Source organism: Bombina bombina, chromosome 2 (genome assembly GCF_027579735.1).
Source record: "Bombina bombina isolate aBomBom1 chromosome 2, aBomBom1.pri, whole genome shotgun sequence".
NCBI lineage: Eukaryota > Metazoa > Chordata > Amphibia > Anura > Bombinatoridae > Bombina > Bombina bombina.
In genome coordinates this window covers 593,793,845-593,814,810 of record NC_069500.1, presented here as the reverse complement: position 1 = coordinate 593,814,810, position 20,966 = coordinate 593,793,845, and the positions used below count along the sequence as shown (strand labels likewise).

At 37.3% G+C, this 20,966-nt stretch overlaps 1 protein-coding gene across 2 annotated transcripts in view; it reads left to right on the top strand.

Annotated features, from left to right (window-relative positions):
• The window catches only part of LOC128647917 (annexin A1-like), an 85,379-nt gene that overhangs the window by 41,179 nt on the left and 23,234 nt on the right, over positions 1 to 20,966 (top strand). For both annotated transcript variants that reach the window (XM_053700603.1, XM_053700602.1), the window contains exons 5-10: positions 3,507 to 3,620; positions 8,019 to 8,109; positions 12,763 to 12,842; positions 13,749 to 13,805; positions 15,130 to 15,223; positions 16,505 to 16,600. In XM_053700603.1, the coding sequence (XP_053556578.1) occupies positions 3,507 to 3,620; positions 8,019 to 8,109; positions 12,763 to 12,842; positions 13,749 to 13,805; positions 15,130 to 15,223; positions 16,505 to 16,600 (532 nt within the window). The remainder of the gene's footprint in view (positions 1 to 3,506; positions 3,621 to 8,018; positions 8,110 to 12,762; positions 12,843 to 13,748; positions 13,806 to 15,129; positions 15,224 to 16,504; positions 16,601 to 20,966) is intronic.

The window sequence follows — 20,966 nt, the reverse complement described above, 5'->3', positions numbered from 1 at the left end:
ACAAACATTGGACACCAACCCATTTCCCTTTCCTGCCCCCTACACCTACCCTTACCTCCCCCTATCTATCTGAAAAACCTACCAGCAGTCGTAGCTACCCCTGCCCACTCCTATCTCTCTGGGCCGTCCACCTCCCTAATTACTTAAATTGCCCCTTCTGCATTTTCTTTTATAGCTGCTCTCTCCACCGGTTATCAGGGTTATCTACCCCTGCACCGGCTATCCCTCATGCCCCCATTATGCCTGTTATCCCCAGGCTCATACCACTCCCCACACCAAACCCCCCCCACTGAGGTCCCCCCATGCAGTCAGCCCCCCCCACCCATTTTCCCCAGCATCTCCCTCACTGCCCCCAAGTTTCCCCATTTGCATCCAGCTCACCACTCTCTCCCCTGCTCTCTCCTTGCCCTCTGCCAACCAGCACCTCTGACTCCTCCCCCCAAGCCCCAACCTCTTACCTGCTGCTCGTGCCTCCGAACGGTAACCCCTCCGTCTGCCTCTTCCTGCCTGGGGCCCCAGCTGCGACCACCAGGCCTTGACATCACCGGTATCCGCCGCACTAGGCCGCAAGCCCGCCCTGGGCCTGGCCATCACATCTGGTCCTGCTCCTTGCTGCACTCCATCCTGCTCCCCACCGGTAGGCCTACTGCTCCCCCTCCTTGTCCTACCGGTGCCCAGATCCGGGCTCAGTCGTTCAGGTGGCCTAGACCTCCTTGCAGGCCGTCCACTCCTCCTGGAAGCAGTCTCTCTGGGGATGGGAACTGCCGCCTCCACACCTGTGGCTGCCTCTCCAGCCGTACCTAAGCACTCCCTAATCCAGTTGGCTCCCTTCTCCCTGGCCACCTCCATCAACTCTGCCAGTAAAGCCTCCATTACAGGTAAGCAAAGAAATTTCTTCCACCGTGCTGCTCCGATTTTAAAATGACTGTTGCTACTTCCTGTTGCGGGTTTATAAACCCCCCTCCTCAGCCTGTCCCCCTGTCCTTTAATTCACCCCATGCCCTGCTTCCTAGTGGAGTCACATAACCCTTCCTTCAAGTTTGTTCCGTTCCTACAGGGTTATTACTATCTATCTATCTATCTATCTATCTATCATCTATCTATCTATCTATCATATAGTTATTATTATCTATCTATTTATCTATCTATCTATCTATCATCTATCTACAGGGAGTGCAGAATTATTAGGCAAGTTGTATTTTTGAGGATTAATTTTATTATTGAACAACAACCATGTTCTCAATGAACCCAAAAAACTCATTAATATCAAAGCTGAATATTTTTGGAAGTAGTTTTTAGTTTGTTTTTAGTTTTAGCTATTTTAGGGGGATATCTGTGTGTGCAGGTGACTATTACTGTGCATAATTATTAGGCAACTTAACAAAAAACAAATATATACCCATTTCAATTATTTATTTTTACCAGTGAAACCAATATAACATCTCAACATTCACAAATATACATTTCTGACATTCAAAAACAAAACAAAAACAAATCAGTGACCAATATAGCCACCTTTCTTTGCAAGGACACTCAAAAGCCTGCCATCCATGGATTCTGTCAGTGTTTTGATCTGTTCACCATCAACATTGCGTGCAGCAGCAACCACAGCCTCCCAGACACTGTTCAGAGAGGTGTACTGTTTTCCCTCCTTGTAAATCTCACATTTGATGATGGACCACAGGTTCTCAATGGGGTTCAGATCAGGTGAACAAGGAGGCCATGTCATTAGATTTTCTTCTTTTATACCCTTTCTTGCCAGCCACGCTGTGGAGTACTTGGAAGCGTGTGATGGAGCATTGTCCTGCATGAAAATCATGTTTTTCTTGAAGGATGCAGACTTCTTCCTGTACCACTGCTTGAAGAAGGTGTCTTCCAGAAACTGGCAGTAGGACTGGGAGTTGAGCTTGACTCCATCCTCAACCCGAAAAGGCCCCACAAGCTCATCTTTGATGATACCAGCCCAAACCAGTACTCCACCTCCACCTTGCTGGCGTCTGAGTCGGACTGGAGCTCTCTGCCCTTTACCAATCCAGCCACGGGCCCATCCATCTGGCCCATCAAGACTCACTCTCATTTCATCAGTCCATAAAACCTTAGAAAAATCAGTCTTGAGATATTTCTTGGCCCAGTCTTGACGTTTCAGCTTGTGTGTCTTGTTCAGTGGTGGTCGTCTTTCAGCCTTTCTTACCTTGGCCATGTCTCTGAGTATTGCACACCTTGTGCTTTTGGGCACTCCAGTGATGTTGCAGCTCTGAAATATGGCCAAACTGGTGGCAAGTGGCATCTTGGCAGCTGTACGCTTGACTTTTCTCAGTTCATGGGCAGTTATTTTGCGCCTTGGTTTTTCCACACGCTTCTTGCGACCCTGTTGACTATTTTGAATGAAACGCTTGATTGTTCGATGATCATGCTTCAGAAGCTTTGCAATTTTAAGAGTGCTGCATCCCTCTGCAAGATATCTCACTATTTTTTACTTTTCTGAGCCTGTCAAGTCCTTCTTTTGACCCATTTTGCCAAAGGAAAGGAAGTTGCCTAATAATTATGCACACCTGATATAGGGTGTTGATGTCATTAGACCACACCCCTTCTCATTACAGAGATGCACATCACCTAATATGCTTAATTGGTAGTAGGCTTTTGAGCCTATACAGCTTGGAGTAAGACAACATGCATAAAGAGGATGATATGGTCAAAATACTCATTTGCCTAATAATTCTGCACTCCCTGTATCTAGCATCTATTTTACTATCTTACATTAACTACATAATAAATGAAAGTTCATGGTATAAATGACTATCTGTATTGTTCAGCCTAGTTTTAACATATCATATTGTCTATTACATGTTTATGGATTAACCAAATAATCAACATAACATTTTTAAAGGGGACAGTAAACACTGGGATATTTTAATGTAAAAAGATTAGTTATACATAGTAAAACAACTGTTAAATATATTTTCATTATTAATTTGTCAACCCTTTTTATGCAATTTAGCTCTGAATATTGTGGATTTTCTAATTCTCAGAACTGGAAATGCGCATTGCAGTCTTTTCAATGCTAACTCTGCTATGTATCTGTCCCTAACTGGCTTCATCAGATAAAAACTGCAAAACAATGCAGTTAATATGAACATAGTGACCATAATTAGCCTTACTGTCTGCAGACTCAAGCTTAGATTGGCTCCACCAAATAAGACAAATGGTGGGTGGAGTCTGTCTATTGAAAAATAATTACAGCAAGCAAGCTGTTTGTTTTAAAAATGTTTAAACTGTGTTATTCTATAGCAAGACAACATACATATTTTGCAATTAAAATGTTTTTTTTAATGTCCCTTTAATATACTGCAAACAAGATATAATTATCATTGCATAACACTGAGAACAAAAACTGCATTTTTGCCTGATACTCGGAACCCATTAGAACCTTAAAAGAAAAAAAAGTAATTCCCAGAAAATCATGTCTCATTTTTGCTTTTTTTATTATTCATTTTCTTTTATTACAGTCTTTAGAAGAAGACCTCAAGAAAGCCCTTTCAGGTCAACTTGAAACCATTATTTTGGCTTTGCTTAAAACCCCAGCCCAGTTTGATGCTTCTGAATTAAAAAGTGCCACAAAGGTATGTAATTATTAGTGAGATTCAGCGGTTTTGCACCAGGTGGGCTGACCTTTTCCTAAACTTTCCTAGGTTAGCACAAAGCGGTGGTGGGCTCCGCCACATTGCAGGTGTAGGGATGATGTAACTATGGTCATGATGTTTGCTACCCTCTCCTCCTCTCCTGGATATGTATATGAGCTATAGGGGCCTATCTATCAAGCTCCGAATGGAGCTTGATGCCCCGTGTTTCTGGCGAGCCTGCAGGCTCGCCAGAAACAGCAGTTATGAAGCAGCGGTCTAAAGACCGCTGCTCCATAACCTGTCTGCCTGCTCTGAGCAGGCGGACAGACATCGCCGCAATTCAACCCGATCGAGTACGATCAGGTTGATTGACACCCCCCTGCTGGCGGCCCATTGGTTCTCCAGCCTGCTAGATGTATTTAAAGGGATACTAAGCCCAAATGTTTTCTTTCATGATTCAGATAGAGCATGCAATTTTAAGCAACTTTCTAATTTACTCCTATTATAACGTTTTCTTCATTCTTTTGGTATCTTTATTTGAAAAGCAAAAATCTAAGCTTAGGAGCCAGCCCATTTTAGTGGGTAGTGCTTGCTTATTGGTGGCTAAATGTAGTTACTAATTAGCAAGCGCTACCCAGGTGCTGAAAAAAAAGGGCTGGCTTCTTAGTTTAGATTCCTGTTTTTTCAAATAAAGATAGCAAGAGAAAGTAGCTTAAAATTGCATGCTCTATCTGAATCATGAAAGAAAAAAAATTGGGTTTAGTATCCCTATTAACCTCTGAAATATAATTTGATGGAAGCAAATGAATACTGATTAATTCTGTCAGTATTTTGTCTTAAACTTTCGTTGGTGCATTTGGAACACAATAAATGCACATATCTGATGCGCGGTGCTCTGCTGGAGGGAAGAGGAAGGCTGCAGGCTAGGTTTCCTTCTCTCTGTGGTTTGAATGCACACATTATACCTACAGCATGGAAATTTTCAAGCTGCAGCATTACTTTCTACTCACGATAATAGCTGACAAGGCAAACTCACTAGAGCATTTTAACAATTTCTCACACAACTATAGCATTTCACATTGGTTAGAAATGGCCCTCTAGTGGCTCAAAAATAAAGTTGCTACCAACACAAAATCAATAGAATATACTTCACACACCATCTACAATGACTATCCATCCTCAAATATTACTTTAATGATAGCAGAATGATGTCAATATTAAAAATACAGAACTATTCATATACAGAAACATTACAACGATAAATACAGATCCCAATCCCTGTTCCGGCCATTTGGGGGCCACATATAGAGGTGTTCAATCTACCTCACTTTTTTTTTTAGTAGCATGGAAGATTACTTTATCTATGTAAGCAACTTGTGTAGCATCCATTGTAAAACATGGCTGCCCTATATAAATTATTTATGCCATATATGGTGGCACTTTGGATTTTTTAATCTATTAAGCAACTACCAATTCTTTTGAATACAGATTTTTTTAAAAAACACTTTATATAGCCAATAATACGTTAATGATGGATCTTTTTGTCAAATCAACTGATCACAATACTTTATTTCACCTTGCTGTTTTCCATTCTGCAAATGTACTATTTAAAGGGACACTGTACCCAAAAAATTTCTTTCGTGATTCAGGTTGAGCATGAAATTTTAAGCAACTTTCTAATTTACTCCTATTATCAAATTTTCTTCATTCTCTTGGAATCTTTATTTGAAATGCAAGAATGTAAGTTTAGATGCCGGCCCATTTTAGGTGAACAACCTGGGTTGTCCTTGCTGATTGGTGGATAAATTCATCCAGTCCAGAGTACTGAAACCAAAAAATTGCTTAGCTGCATTCTTTTTCAAATAATGATAGCAAGAGAACTAAGAAAAATTGATAATAGGAGTAAATTAGAAAGTTGCTTAAAATTGCATGCTCTTTCTGAATTACAAAAGAAAAAAATTTGGGTTCAGTGTCCCTTTAAGTCAATACTAAAAAGTCAGCTGATGAAAACTAAGACAATAGTACATGATGATGGTAAACTGGTCCAATATTTAAATGAAATAGGCATTTGCTAGGGTTATTTAGAGGAAATGATAAATAGAAATATTGATAAAGCGTAAATCTTTAAAAAAAAAGAACTTTAGTTATTGTATCTCAATCATCACCCACCTCAAAAATGATCAATTCCATCTAAATATATCCAAATATTATCAATTATCAATTAAAGCCCAATCTAAGGTGCTCAAGGTTTATATGTATGTAATGAAAAGAAAAAAAACAGCAGCATCTTGAAACATATGTCTATACAACATTATGATCCAAAAGAATCCACAGCACCCAAGGTAATCTTAAAAGTTTATACCTTTATTTTTCTCTCATAAAAAATGTGATGATTTGGCCCTTCTGGCTGTAATACAGACTTGCCCATATTCACAATATATAGACTGGTTAATTAACAATTAATTACAAACAGACTTTCCAAAAACATGATCATGTGGTAAGGACACACCACCTAGTGGTTCTAACATATTATTACATATATAACAAACCTTAAAAACAACCTTACTAGTGAAACTAATTTAGCAGCCACCAGGGAAAGGATGAACCAATATAAGTCCAATATCAGATGTGGTAACACTGATGCACCAGTGTCTAATAATTTTTTAAAGCTGGTCACAACATAAGCCAAATGAGATGGCAAATCATTGACCATGTTGGAAAACTAAGAGGGGGAGGAGAAAGAGACATGGTTGTAAAACAAAAAGACACATACTGGATATACCATTTAGACAGCATGTATCCCAAAGGACTAAATAGGGAAATAGATTTTTCAGTATTTCTATAAAACTGTAGCCGTGCTCTAATGTCTAGTTTAAAAAATAAAAAAAAATGTTTCCAATTAATATGTAAGTGCAGTAAGAGATGATAAAGGAATTTAAATTCATAAGTGGTGGCTGCTGAATTAGTTTCACTAGTAAGGTTATTTTTAAGGGTTAATGTTAAATATGTAATAATATCTTAGAACCACTCTGTGGTATTTCCTTACCACATGAGCTTGTTTTTGGAAAGTCTGTGTGTAATTAATTGTTAATTAACCAGCCTATTCTGTATATTGTGAATATGGGCAAGTCTGTATTATATGCATGATTAAGGCCAGAAGGGCCGAAACATTGCATCTTTTATGAGAGAAAAATAAAGGTATAAACGTTTAAGATTACCTATAGTGCTGTGGATTCTTTTGGATCATTGTATGGATTTGGGGTAAACAGTAACCCCAATTGCCACGTGCACCTATACAAAAACTGTGAAACATTTTTTCATATAGTGCTGAGTTCATTTGTATACTCTATACAACATTACATACTTCCCTAACATTGATTCCAATATAAAATGTAACTTTTAATAATTCAATACAATTATTTATTAAGCTCCATCAGGGCCCGTGTTTCTGGCGAGTCTGTAGGCTCGCCAGAAACAGCAGTTATGAACCAGCGGGTTAAAGACTGCTGCTCCATAACCTGTCCGCCTGCTCTGAGCAGGCGGACAGACATCGCCACAATTCAACCCGATCAAGTACGATCGGGTTGATTGACACCTCCCTGCTGGCAGCCGAATGGCTGCGAATCTGCAGGGGGTGGCGTTGCACCAGCAGCTCACAAGAGCTGCTAGTGCAATGCTGAATAAGCAGAGCGTATTGATCTCCGCATTCAGCGAGGTCTGGCGGACCTGATCCGCACTGTCGGATCAGGTCTGCCAAACCTTTGATAAATATCCCCCAAAATGATAGTTAAAAGAATGAAATACCCACAAATGTGCACTGTGGGATCAAAATTCCATTGGTTGTCCCTTTGTGCAAAATTCACTCTGCCAAGTTAAACAGAGTGCACCATTCACACAGTCAAAGTTATATAATTATTAAAACTGATTGGGTCTGTGCATCGCAAAAATTCCACAGATACTTTTAATATCTCTCCTAAGAACACTGGGATCCATTATAGAGCCCATTTTAGAATTAGCAATAATGAAAATATAGCTTCTTTTTTTTATGAACTCCCAAAAATGATCACTTACGTTTCATAATCATATTTCAGATTAGGTACAGAATGGAAAAGGAATCCTTTGGTTTGACTGCTTTTAAAATGTAATGGATTTTTTTTATCAGAGATATTACATTTATAAAAGTACAGTGAAGAAAAGTCTTAAATAATATTTTTAAGTCCTGCAGCTGAAATCCTCTTTTTAGCAGAGGAGAAATGGTTGTGCAATTATTTTCAGTAACTATTATAGATAATTATTTTACCTTTTAAGTTAATATTGAATGAAAAATGTTTTAAATAAAAAAAATTAAAATCGCAGAAATTATTTAAAAAAAATAATAAACAAATTATTTTTCCATAGGGTCTTGGCACAGATGAAAACACTCTCATTGAGATTCTTACAACAAGGACAAATCAAGAGATTAAACAAATTGTTAAAGTCTACAAAGAAGGTATCCACATTGCTTAAATATCTATACTTTTATAAACATGACGTAAATATACAGTAAAGTTTAACCTTAAACGTTATGTTTTGGACTACATAATGGCCTAGATTATTAGTGGAGCACTATATTTAGCACAAAGAGTGTAAAAGCAATCTTGAGATTGCGGTGTTCCTTATGCCCAAATCCATATTACAAGTGGCTTGCTGTTAAAATTACTGCAAATTTGTTTGAGCAAACTTGCGGTAATTTACACTCACCATATTTTCTATGGGTAACATTGAGTGGTGATGTGCGCTTATACTACAAGTTGGAAGTAAATGAAATCGTGCAAACGCATGTACCGCTCAAACTTTTTTAACGCAACCTTTAAAGGAACATTAAACCCACATTTTTCTTTTATGATTCAGATAGAGAATACAATTTTAATCAACATTCCAATTTACTTCTATTACCTAATTTGCTGCAATCTTTAGATATCCTTTGTTAAAGAAATACCAATGTACATTGGTGAGCCAATCACGAATCATCTATGTGCAGCCACCTATCAGAAGCTACTGAGCCTATCTAGATATGCTTTTCAGGAAAGAATACCAAGATAATGAAGCAAATTAGATAATAGATGTGAATTAGAAAGTTGTTTAAAATGGTATTCTCTACCTGAATCATAAAAGAAAAAAAATTGGGTTTAATGTCCCTTTAAGGTTTTTTTTGTTTGTTTAATTTTCTCTGGGCAGCAAAAGAGCTAAATGCCAAGCCTAATGCCCTTTTTAGGGCACTTTTTAGGAGTATTTTTTTTTAGATAGTTTTTTTTTATTGGGGTGGGGTGGGTGTTGGAGGGTTAATGCTAGAAGGTGGTAGGTTTTGTTTTTATGAAAAAGAGTTGGTTCACTTTAGTGCAATGCCCTACAAATTAGTTTAGTGTTAGATTTTATTTTTGGAGGGGGGGGTTTGGGGAGGGCTTTAGAGTAGGCATAACTCTTTTTATTTATGGTTAAATAAAATTAAAAAAAAAGATAAGGTTAGATTTTTTTTTTTTAATTTCTCAAGTAAGTTTTTATTTTTTTAAAGATAGGTTTTTTGTAAAGCAAGGGGTTACTTTGCGGTGGGGGTGTCGCAGTGTAGGGGTTAATAGTGTAGAAGTTACTTTACAGTGGGGGGGCTGGCGGTTTAGGGGTTAATAATGTAGTGGGGACTTTGTGGTTACTATTTGGCAGTTTAGGGATTACTAGAGTAGGGGTCTTATGCTGATTCGGGTTAGTGAGTGAGTAGGGTATAAGGCTCTTTTCACACTTTTTTGCAGCATTGACTTCTAGAGGGAATAGGTTATAACGCTCAATATTGTAAGTTCCGCTTTTTGCTCACATCGGGTTAGCGCTGGGGCAATAATTTTTTACTTTTAACTCGTAATACCAGCGCAACCCGACATGGGCAAAACTTCTATTCTAGCCCGATATGATTTATTTTTAGATTTATTTTCACTGGCTTCACTGAAAAACACAAAATGTTGGTTTTTAATTTTATTTCTTTGTGATTCATTTTTTATTATTTCATATTATTTAATCGAACCAAAAAAGTGTAGTTTGGGTGTTTCAGTTGAATTATCCCCTGCATGAACTTTTCCCATGTTTTAGATATCTGCTTAAGGATACAGCTGTGTATATAGTTTATCATGATTGCTTATTTTAAGAATGTGTTACCTTCCATTGGTTTTCAAAAAGAGCTGTAAACTAAACATAGAGGCCTAAATTACAAGTGGAGCACAAAAATATTAGCACTATTGTGCTCTAACACTGCTCAAGTTAAATCAATAGCACTTTTTTTGCACTCATAATACAAGTTCAATGTAATATGTTAGCATTCCAGCAAAAGCCTAGGTCATGCTAAAATCTGGATGTGGTACTTAATTTAGGCAATCGCTTGGTCGCTAAGCCAAAAGTAATGTACAAAGTTCATGTGTGTGTGTGTATATACAGTATATATATACTAGCTGTTGTCCGTTGCTTCGCTCACGTGGATTTTGTGATTTGTAAAAAATAACTGGTCCAGAAAAATTATTTCTGTCTTCGTGGACACTATCTAACTTAGGGTAGCTTAGCCTCTGGATCCTCTAGCCTAGATAGGACCTCCTTTAGTAAAAAACGCAGATGTTCAATTTTGAATCTAAAGGAGGGTTCTTCCGCCGGAGAAGACTTAGTAACAAACGTCTCCAACTCAGAAAGTTCCCCCTCTGATGCTACAGAGGTTAACTCATTCTCAGATAGCTGGGACATACAGGCTAGATCCGATAGGAATTTAGATGACTCTAAGTTGGGAGAACTATGTTTAACCTTTCTCTTACATTTCACAGAGATAGGTAGGGCACTCAGAGCCGCAAACACTGCCGATAGTAGCTGCGTGGTAAAGTCTGCAGGAAAAAGGCCCCTTCAGATGGAGAATTAGCTGTGCCACAGGGAACTGCATGTGAAGCGTTTTGAGTAGACAGGGCAGAAATCTCTTGGGTCATAGAATCCTGAGAGGTTGATGGCTCAGAGAGACTAATTGTGCTATGAGTATTTGTAGACTTAGATCACTTCTTAGACTTTAAAACAGTGCTTAGGCAATTGGAACAAAATTGAGCAGGTGGGCAAACCACAGCCTCCTCACACTATAAACAGGTAATATTATTCACTACAGAAGGAGTGAAACCCTCTAACGTAGTATCAGAGTCCTTTCAGAGTCCTTTCAGGAGAAAGGTTTTGCAGGCTATGGTGCCCTGAGATTAGGGTCCGCCTCATTTTTGTTCCCTCCCATTATTCCTTCAGTGTCCTCTGGAGCTTGGGTATGGTTTTCCCAACAGTAAGGAATGAAGTTGTGGACTCTCCCTGCCTTATGGAAAGAAAACAAAATTTATGCTTACCAGAAAAATTCCTTTCTTTCCACGACTCGCCCGTAAGGTATTTTTGTTTGGGTGGCTGCCAGGAAAGAAAGGAATTTATCTGGTAAGCATAATTTTTTTTTTCAGTCTAGTATGGACTTTGTCAGTGAGGGAAAGTCATATCCCTCTAGGTACAGAGAGAAATGCATCCAAGTCTGGTTTGGTTGCCCAATCCCACGTTGTGAGAAAAACATCAATGGGTCCTTTATATACATCCAGAACAAGAGTGCAGATAAGCAAATGTCTACATTTTGAAATTTGGTTGTGTGAACATTAATGTTACCAATCCAGGCCTAGATTACAAGTGGAGTGCAAAAATATTAGTGCTATATTTTATTTTTCCCATCATATTACAAGTTGAAAGTTATTTTGTTTTGTATCACCCATGCAAAAGCTTAGGGTGCACTAACATCTGCATGTCGGACAGCACAGGTGCCCTAAATCCCTTACATAATTGTCTTCTAAGTGGCAGTGCAGCAAAATTCATGTTGAATTTCGCTCAAGCTTTAACCTGATGGTGCGCAAATAGTGGAAGCCTTCATGTAGTTTTGTGTTATACTATTAATAATAATGGTTTACTTCAGGTTTAAAAAAAGACAAATTTTACAGTGGTATTTTGGACTGTGTTTGAGAGCAATACTTAACATGCTAACAGGAGGAATTAGAGGAAGACTCTCTTTACAGAAAGGGTGATGGATTTATGGAATAAGTTTCTAGAAGAGGTGGTAATGACAAACACTGTGGGGGTCTTTAAAGGGACATGAAACCCCAAAAAAGTATTTCATGATTCAAATAGAGCATACCATTTTAAACAACTTTCCAATTTACTTCTATTATTTAATTTGCTTCATTCTCTTGTTATCCTTTGCTGAAAGGTTTATCTAGGCTCGTTCATGAGCAGAAGAGAAACTAGGTTCTAGCTGTTGATTGGTGGCTTCATATATATATTGAATGTGATTGGATCACCCATGTGTTCAGTTAGAAACTAGTAGTGCATTGCAGCTCCTTCAACAAATTATACCAAGAGAATGAAACAGATTAGATAATAGAAGTAAATTAGAAAGTTGTTTAAAATTGTATTCTCTATCTGAATTATGAAAGAACATTTTTGGGTTTCATGTCCCTTTAAAAATGCCTGGGATAAGCATAAGGTTATCCTACAAAATAAGGTTAATAAGGTCTAAGGTTCTTATCTGCCAACAAAATCATGTTTCTAAGTTTCTGTGCTAATAGCACTTGTATGTGTTTTTAAAAAGTATAGGGTATTCTAAAAAAAGGTTTTGACCATATTAAGATGGTCTGGTTAAAATATTTAACCATCCGCTTGTAATACCAGATTGTGCCTTTATTCTTAGTGCAAAATTGCTGTTGATTGTGCTCCACTTGTAATCTAGCCCTCAGTGTTTCAGTAAACAAATATAATTTCAATTTACAAATGTTATATTTATGAATATTACACTTACATTGCTACCAGAAGAGTTAAACTGAAGTCAATGAGAATTTAATTTAAAATCTTACGTTTGATATTAAACTTTCTAGTGGTCAAATAAAGGCATATTACCTGCTATAATAAATTGTAAATATTTCCTCTGTTATTCTGTTTTATGCACTTTTGTAAAGTAATATTTTACATGTTCCCACATGGTTTATTATTTTGATATACTTTATTTTTTAGATAAATTATATACCTATTCAATAATTTGATTTCATTTTTCAATTTAAAATGTTTCATTATGTCTCAAAAGAATTTAAAACTGACATAGAAAAAGATATAGCTGGAGATACATCTGGAGACTTTCAGAAGATGATGCTTGCTTTGTTGAAGGTATAGTCATCTGAGTTAAAGAAAGTTAAATATTTATTTCACAATTTGTTTACATATGTATATATATATATATATATATATATATATATATATATATCAGTATATATATATATATATATATATATATATATATATATATATATATATATATATATATATATATACAATCCCAAATAAGCAAACACTCACTGGCGTTTGTAAACAGGCAAAAATTTACTTGCGGTTAGTAGTACAATTTAGTACATAAGTTAACGTTTTCGGGCCGTACCCCATCCTCTGACTTACCTAAGTCTGGTAAGTCTGAGGACGGGCTACGGCCCGAAAACGTTAACTTATGTACTAAATTGTACTAACCGCAAGTACATTTTTGCCTGTTTACAAATGCCAGTGAGTGCTTGCTTATTTGGGATTGTGTACTACTTGTTGGCAACCGCACCCTGGGAGTTGGCATATTGTGCGAGTGCTGGGTTTCTGGACTGTGTTATATATATATATATATATATATATATATATATATATATATCAGTATATATGTACGTGTGTGGGATTGTGTTTCTGAAAAAAAAAATACCGGACAAGCTCATATGTATAATTTGCCTGAATATTATACTGTATAAATCAGGAACTAAAGCTGCTAGGATTTTAAATGATCATTTGTTTATAATTAGATTCCAATGCACTTAGAACAACTTTGACCATGATAGAATTTCAATATTTAATCAATATTTTCAACTTTGACTTGATTCTTAAAAATATCAGCCATGTCAGTAAAATATTAGTATTAGTTTACAAAATACTTTGAGAGTAATATTATTTATTTCAATTTTACAACATATTTTTTGAACATTATTTTATGAATTTATCTTATAACTATGAAATGTATCTGTTATTACTTTATGATTTCAGGGTGAACGCAGTGAAGATAGCTTTGTAAATGAAGACCTTGCTGACAAAGATGCAAAGGTATGTTTTACATTCTATTTTCATTCTATGATATATGTGGTTGGATTAAAAATAAAGGGCAATATCACAATAACTGGAAGTCTAGTGATTGCAGTCCATGAGCAACAAAAATCCTACTAACCAAAAAAATAGTGATGGCAGTGTAATGTCATCTTAAAATTGCCATTAATAGCAGCGGCTACTGTTATACTACCACTATCCTCACTATCATACAAAAGTCCTCCTTCTTTTTTGATTGGTTAATAGAATGATTAATCAGTTAGAAGATAGAAAGGGCTCAATTGAACATTGTGTTCCCCAGCACAATCTTGGATCTGATAATTACTTTAATGATACAATACCATAAAAAAGCAAACCTAACTGGGAAGATGTAGCCTACATTATGTTTTCATAGGTAATAATATTTAGGGTTTAATGTATGATTAATTTGTTATGCGATGGAAAGAGTGTTTTTGTAAGTTTTAATCTCATTACCTAAGGAGGTAGTAAATGGCAATACCTTAGATTAATTTAAAAATGGTTTAGATACATTCCTGGTTAGAAACATAATTAAGGGATATGATTGCTTGTGTTAAATGGGTCACCTTTTTTAATAGGATTAATTTAAGCTCAACTGGAACTTTTATTGTAAATATATTAAGATTTGTATAGGTCGATGGACTTCTCTTAGCTTTGCTGAAATATGGGAAATTATAAGGACCAAGTCAGCATTGCTGCCTTTGGGATGATTTTGAATGCTTTTATTTTTGTACTCAATAAAATATGATTTTAATATTACTATTTCCCTGCTGCTTAAACACAGAGTTAAATTACTGAAAATAAAAACAATCTTTTAAATTCAAATGTAGAAATATAATGAAAGAGCGTATGTAGTACTTAGCATTCTACATTTTACTGTTAGGCTGAACATATGTAGAGGTAGATTTATCATACCCCGGGCATTCAGGATTCTCTATAGTGAATCATGTCCGCCCTGCATTGCTAAATGCCAACAGCATATGCTGTCGGCATTTAACATTGCACAAGCGGCCACTAGCAGGCAGTGTCAATCAACCCGATCGTATGTGATCGGGCGGATTGCTGTCCGCTGCCTCAGAGGTGGCGGACGAGTTACGGAACAGTGGTCTTAAGACAGCTGCTTCTTAACTCCTGTTTCCAGCAAGCCGTAAAGCTTGCGCGGAAACAGCTGCATCAAGCTTCATACAGAGCTTGATGAATCAGCCCCATAGACTTAAATAAACAATGATATGACCTGACCTTTAGCTGTCTAGCTTGTTAACCCATGTGGACTGTGTAAAATATAAGATTTTTTCATTTCTGTTAGGCTCTGTTTGAAGCTGGAGAAAAGGCAAAGGTAGCAAATGTTTCTGTATTCATTAACATTTTAACTTCTCGAAGTCTTCCACAGCTAAGGAAAGGTAAGCTAAACATTTCATGTAAATAATATTGACATATAATAAATATTACCGGTGTTGTAATTCTTGGAATTTGGTTTCAATGTTTAGAGAGGAAACTATTGTTATTTAAACATATTGATAACTTTAATATAAAATTATTTGAAGCGGCATAACAAGACTTTGCTGGGCCACAGGGCAAAGGCTGTGATATGGCCCCTTATTTCAACATCACCCTTTGTGGCTGTTTGTAATCCGCAAAAGCTAAGTCAGCAGCCAAATAGTAGAAAGTGCAGCTCCTTATGAATGTCAGTCATCCTTCCCCATTGACTATTGTGTAAGTGCAGCTCCTTATGAATGTCAGTCATCCTTCCCCATTGACTATTGTGTAAGTGCAGCTCCTTATGAATGTCAGTCATCCTTCCCCATTGACTATTGTGTAAGTGCAGCTCCTTATGAATGTCAGTCATCCTTCCCCATTGACTATTGTGTAAGTGCAGCTCCTTATGAATGTCAGTCATCCTTCCCCATTGACTATTGTGTAAGTGCAGCTCCTTATGAATGTCAGTCATCCTTCCCCATTGACTATTGTGTAAGTGCAGCTCCTTATGAATGTCAGTCATCCTTCCCCATTGACTATTGTGTAAGTGCAGCTCCTTATGAATGTCAGTCATCCTTCCCCATTGACTATTGTGTAAGTGCAGCTCCTTATGAATGTCAGTCATCCTTCCCCATTGACTATTGTATAAGTGCAGCTCCTTATGAATGTCAGTCATCCTTCCCCATTGACTATTGTGTAAGTGCAGCTCCTTATGAATGTCATTCATCCTTCCCCATTGACTATTGTGTAAGTGCAGCTCCTTATGAATGTCAGTCATCCTTCCCCATTGACTATTGTGTAAGTGCAGCTCCTTATGAATGTCAGTCATCCTTCCCCATTGACTATTGTGTAAGTGCAGCTCCTTATGAATGTCAGTCATCCTTCCCCATTGACTATTGTGTAAGTGCAGCTCCTTATGAATGTCAGTCATCCTTCCCCATTGACTATTGTGTGCCAAAGTATATGCTCAGCTTTCATGTACAAATATGGTGGTAGGGTTTTCTGTAGTTTATTTTGATACTCCACTATTAATAAATCTCAAGCTATAACTATCTGTATTGCAACTCCTCTTAATATATTTATTTGCAATCAAATTGTCCTTTATTCCATTTCCATTGTATGGAAAATTGGCTTTTTTATCCTTATATTTTATATCTAAATTAGCTTGTTAATAAAATATAGAATAATTTTTTATTTACGTTTAGTCTTTCAGAATTATCGTTCTTATAGTAAACATGATGTAACCAAGATGATGGATCTGAAACTAAAAGGGGACATTGAAAGCAGCTTGGTGGCTATGGGTATGTACCATTCACCTACAACACCTAACCTGATATGAGAGAAAGACATTCAGATTTTAAGTGAAAGAACAAAATAGACAATTTTATTATATGCATACAAAATTTTTAAAAATTGGCTTTTCCAAAATCATGTTCGAATATCTCCTCCTCCCTATAAGAAAATGATACCAGGCACAGACTTTATAAACAGCCCAATTAGTTATGTATCTAAAAGGGATATCACATCAGAACTAGAGCTAATAACATTGATCTAATATTATCCTGTCTTTGAAAATGGATTCCCTTGAACTGAGTAGAAATTCAAGCCATAACATGGCTAATAGATTATATATACTCTATGGGCACAATGATCTAAAGGTCTCTTCTTGGCTGGTGAAATTATTGAAGAATTCTCGCCAGTACCTCTATTTCCCCGGTGAAATGATCTAAAGTCACTTTTTTACCAGGGTGTGTCTTGCTAAGGGGCATATCCTGCATTTCTTTCGTGTAATTAGCAAGAGTCCATGAGCTAGTGACGTATGGGATATACATTCCTACCAGGAGGGGCAAAGTTTCCCAAACCTCAAAATGCCTATAAATACACCCCTCACCACACCCACAATTCAGTTTTACAAACTTTGCCTCCTATGGAGGTGGTGAAGTAAGTTTGTGCTAGATTCTACGTTGATATGCGCTCCGCAGCAAGTTGGAGCCCGGTTTTCCTCTCAGCGTGCAGTGAATGTCAGAGGGATGTGAGGAGAGTATTGCCTATTTTGAATGCAGTGATCTCCTTCTACGGGGTCTATTTCATAGGTTCTCTGTTATCGGTCGTGGAGATTCATCTCTTACCTCCCTTTTCAGATCGACGTTATACTCTTATTTATATTCCATTTCCTCTGCTGATTCTCGTTTCAGTACTGGTTTGGCTTTCTACTAACATGTAGATGAGTGTCCTGGGGTAAGTAAATCTTATTTTCTGTGACACTCTAAGCTATGGTTGGGCACTTTGTTTATAAAGTTCTAAATATATGTATTCAAACATTTATTTGCCTTGACTCAGAATGTTCAACATTCCTTATTTTCAGACAGTCAGTTTCATATTTGGGATAATGCATTTGAATCAATCATTTTTTCTTACCTTAAAAAATTTGACTCTTTTTTCCCTGTGGACTGTTAGGCTCGCGGGGGGCTGAAAAAGCTTCATTTTATTGCGTCATTCTTGGCGCTGACTTTTTTGGCGCAAAAAATCTTTTCTGTTTCCGGCGTCATACGTGTCGCCGGAAGTTGCGTCATTTTTGACGTCCTTTTGCGCCAAAAAATGTCGGCGTTCCGGATGTGGTGTCATTTTTGGCGCCAAAAAGCATTTAGGCGCCAAATAATGTGGGCGTCTTATTTGGCGCTAAAAAATATGGGCGTCGCTTTTGTCTCCACATTATTTCAGTCTCATTTTTTCTTTGCTTCTGGTTACTAGAAGCTTGTTCACTGGCATTTTTTCCCATTCCTGAAACTGTCATTTAAGGAATTTGATCAATTTTGCTTTATATGTTGTTTTTTCTCTTACATATTGCAAGATGTCTCACGTTGCATCTGAGTCAGAAGATACTTCAGGAAAATCGCTGTCTAGTGCTGGAACTACCAAAGCTAAGTGTATCTGCTGTAAACTTTTGGTAGCTATTCCTCCGGCTGTTGTTTGTATTAATTGTCATGACAAACTTGTTAATGCAGATAATATTTCCTTTAGTAATGTACCATTGCCTGTTGCAGTTCCTTCAACATCTAAGGTGCAGAATGTTCCTGATAACATAAGAGATTTTGTTTCTGAATCCATCAAGAAGGCTATGTCTGTTATTTCTCCTTCTAGTAAACATAAAAAATCTTTTAAAACTTCTCTCTCTACAGATGAATTTTTAAATGAACATCATCATTCTGATTCTGATGACTCTTCTGGTTCAGAGGATTCTGTCTCAGAGATTGATGCTGATAAATCTTCATATTTATTTAAAATGGAATTTATTCGTTCTTTACTCAAAGAAGTACTAATTGCTTTAGAAATAGAGGATTCTGGTCCTCTTGATACTAATTCTAAACGTTTATATAAGGTATTTAAATCTCCTGTGGTTATTCCAGAAGTTTTTCCTGTTCCTAATGCTATTTCTGAAGTAATTTCCAGAGAATGGGATAAATTGGGTAATTCATTTACTCCTTCTAAACGTTTTAAGCAATTATATCCTGTGCCGTCTGACAGATTAGAATTTTGGGACAAAATCCCTAGAGTTGATGGGGCTATTTCTACCCTTGCTAAACGTACTACTATTCCTACGTCAGATGGTACTTCATTTAAGGATCCTTTAGATAGGAAAATTGAATCCTTTCTAAGAAAAGCTTATCTGTGTTCAGGTAATCTTCTTAGACCTGCTATATCATTGGCTGATGTTGCTGCAGCTTCAACTTTTTGGTTGGAAACTTTAGCGCAACAAGTAACAGATCATGATTCTCATAATATTATTATTCTTCTTCAGCATGCTAATAATTTTATCTGTGATGCCATTTTTGATATTATCAGAGTTGATGTCAGGTTTATGTCTCTAGCTATTTTAGCTAGAAGAGCTTTATGGCTTAAGACTTGGAATGCTGATATGGCTTCTAAATCAACTCTACTTTCCATTTCTTTCCAGGGTAACAAATTATTTGGTTCTCAGTTGGATTCTATTATCTCAACTGTTACTGGTGGGAAAGGAACTTTTTTACCACAGGATAAAAAATCTAAGGGTAAAAACAGGGCTAATAATCGTTTTCGTTCCTTTCATTTCAACAAAGAACAAAAGCCTGATCCTTCATCCTCAGGAGCAGTTTCAGTTTGGAAACCATCTCCAGTCTGGAATAAATCCAAGCCTTCTAGAAAGGCAAAGCCTGCTTCTAAGTCCACATGAAGGTGCGGCCCTCATTCCAGCTCAGCTGGTAGGGGGCAGGTTACGTTTTTTCAAAGAAATTTGGATCAATTCTGTTCACAATCTTTGGATTCAGAACATTGTTTCAGAAGGGTACAGAATTGGTTTCAAGATGAGACCTCCTGCAAAGAGATTTTTTCTTTCCCGTGTCCCAGTAAATCCAGTGAAAGCTCAAGCATTTCTGAATTGTGTTTCAGATCTAGAGTTGGCTGGAGTAATTATGCCAGTTCCAGTTCCGGAACAGGGGATGGAGTTTTATTCAAATCTCTTCATTGTACCAAAGAAGGAGAATTCCTTCAGACCAGTTCTGGATCTAAAAATATTGAATCGTTATGTTAGGATACCAACGTTCAAAATGGTAACTGTAAGGACTATCTTGCCTTTTGTTCAGCAAGGGAATTATATGTCCACAATAGATTTACAGGATGCATATCTGCATATTCCGATTCATCCAGATCATTATCAGTTCCTGAGATTCTCTTTTCTGGACAAGCATTACCAGTTTGTGGCTCTGCCGTTTGGCCTAGCTACAGCTCCAAGAATTTTTACAAAGGTTCTTGGTGCCCTTCTGTCTGTAATCAGAGAACAGGGTATTGTGGTATTTCCTTATTTGGACGATATCTTGGTACTTGCTCAGTCTTTACATTTAGCAGAATTTCATACGAATCGACTTGTGTTGTTTCTTCAAGATCATGGTTGGAGGATCAATTTACCAAAAAGTTCATTGATTCCTCAGACAAGGGTAACCTTTCTGGGTTTCCAGATAGATTCAGTGTCCATGACTCTGTCTTTAACAGACAAGAGACGTCTAAAATTGATTTCAGCTTGTCGAAACCTTCAGTCACAATCATTCCCTTCGGTAGCCTTATGCATGGAAATTCTAGGTCTTATGACTGCTGCATCGGACGCGATCCCCTTTGCTCGTTTTCACATGCGACCTCTTCAGCTCTGTATGCTGAATCAATGGTGCAAGGATTACACAAAGATATTTCACTTAATATCTTTAAAACCAATTGTACGACACTCTCTAACGTGGTGGACAGATCACCATCGTTTAATTCAGGGGGCTTCTTTTGTGCTTCCGACCTGGACTGTAATTTCAACAGATGCAAGTCTCACAGGTTGGGGAGCTGTGTGGGGATCTCTGACGGCACAAGGAGTTTGGGAATCTCAGGAGGTGAGATTACCGATCAATATTTTGGAACTCCGTGCAATTTTCAGAGCTCTTCAGTTTTGGCCTCTTCTGAAGAGAGAATCGTTCATTTGTTTTCAGACAGACAATGTCACAACTGTGGCATACATCAATCATCAAGGAGGGACTCACAGTCCTCTGGCTATGAAAGAAGTATCTCGAATTTTGGTTTGGGCGGAATCCAGCTCCTGTCTAATCTCTGCGGTTCATATCCCAGGTATAGACAATTGGGAAGCGGATTATCTCA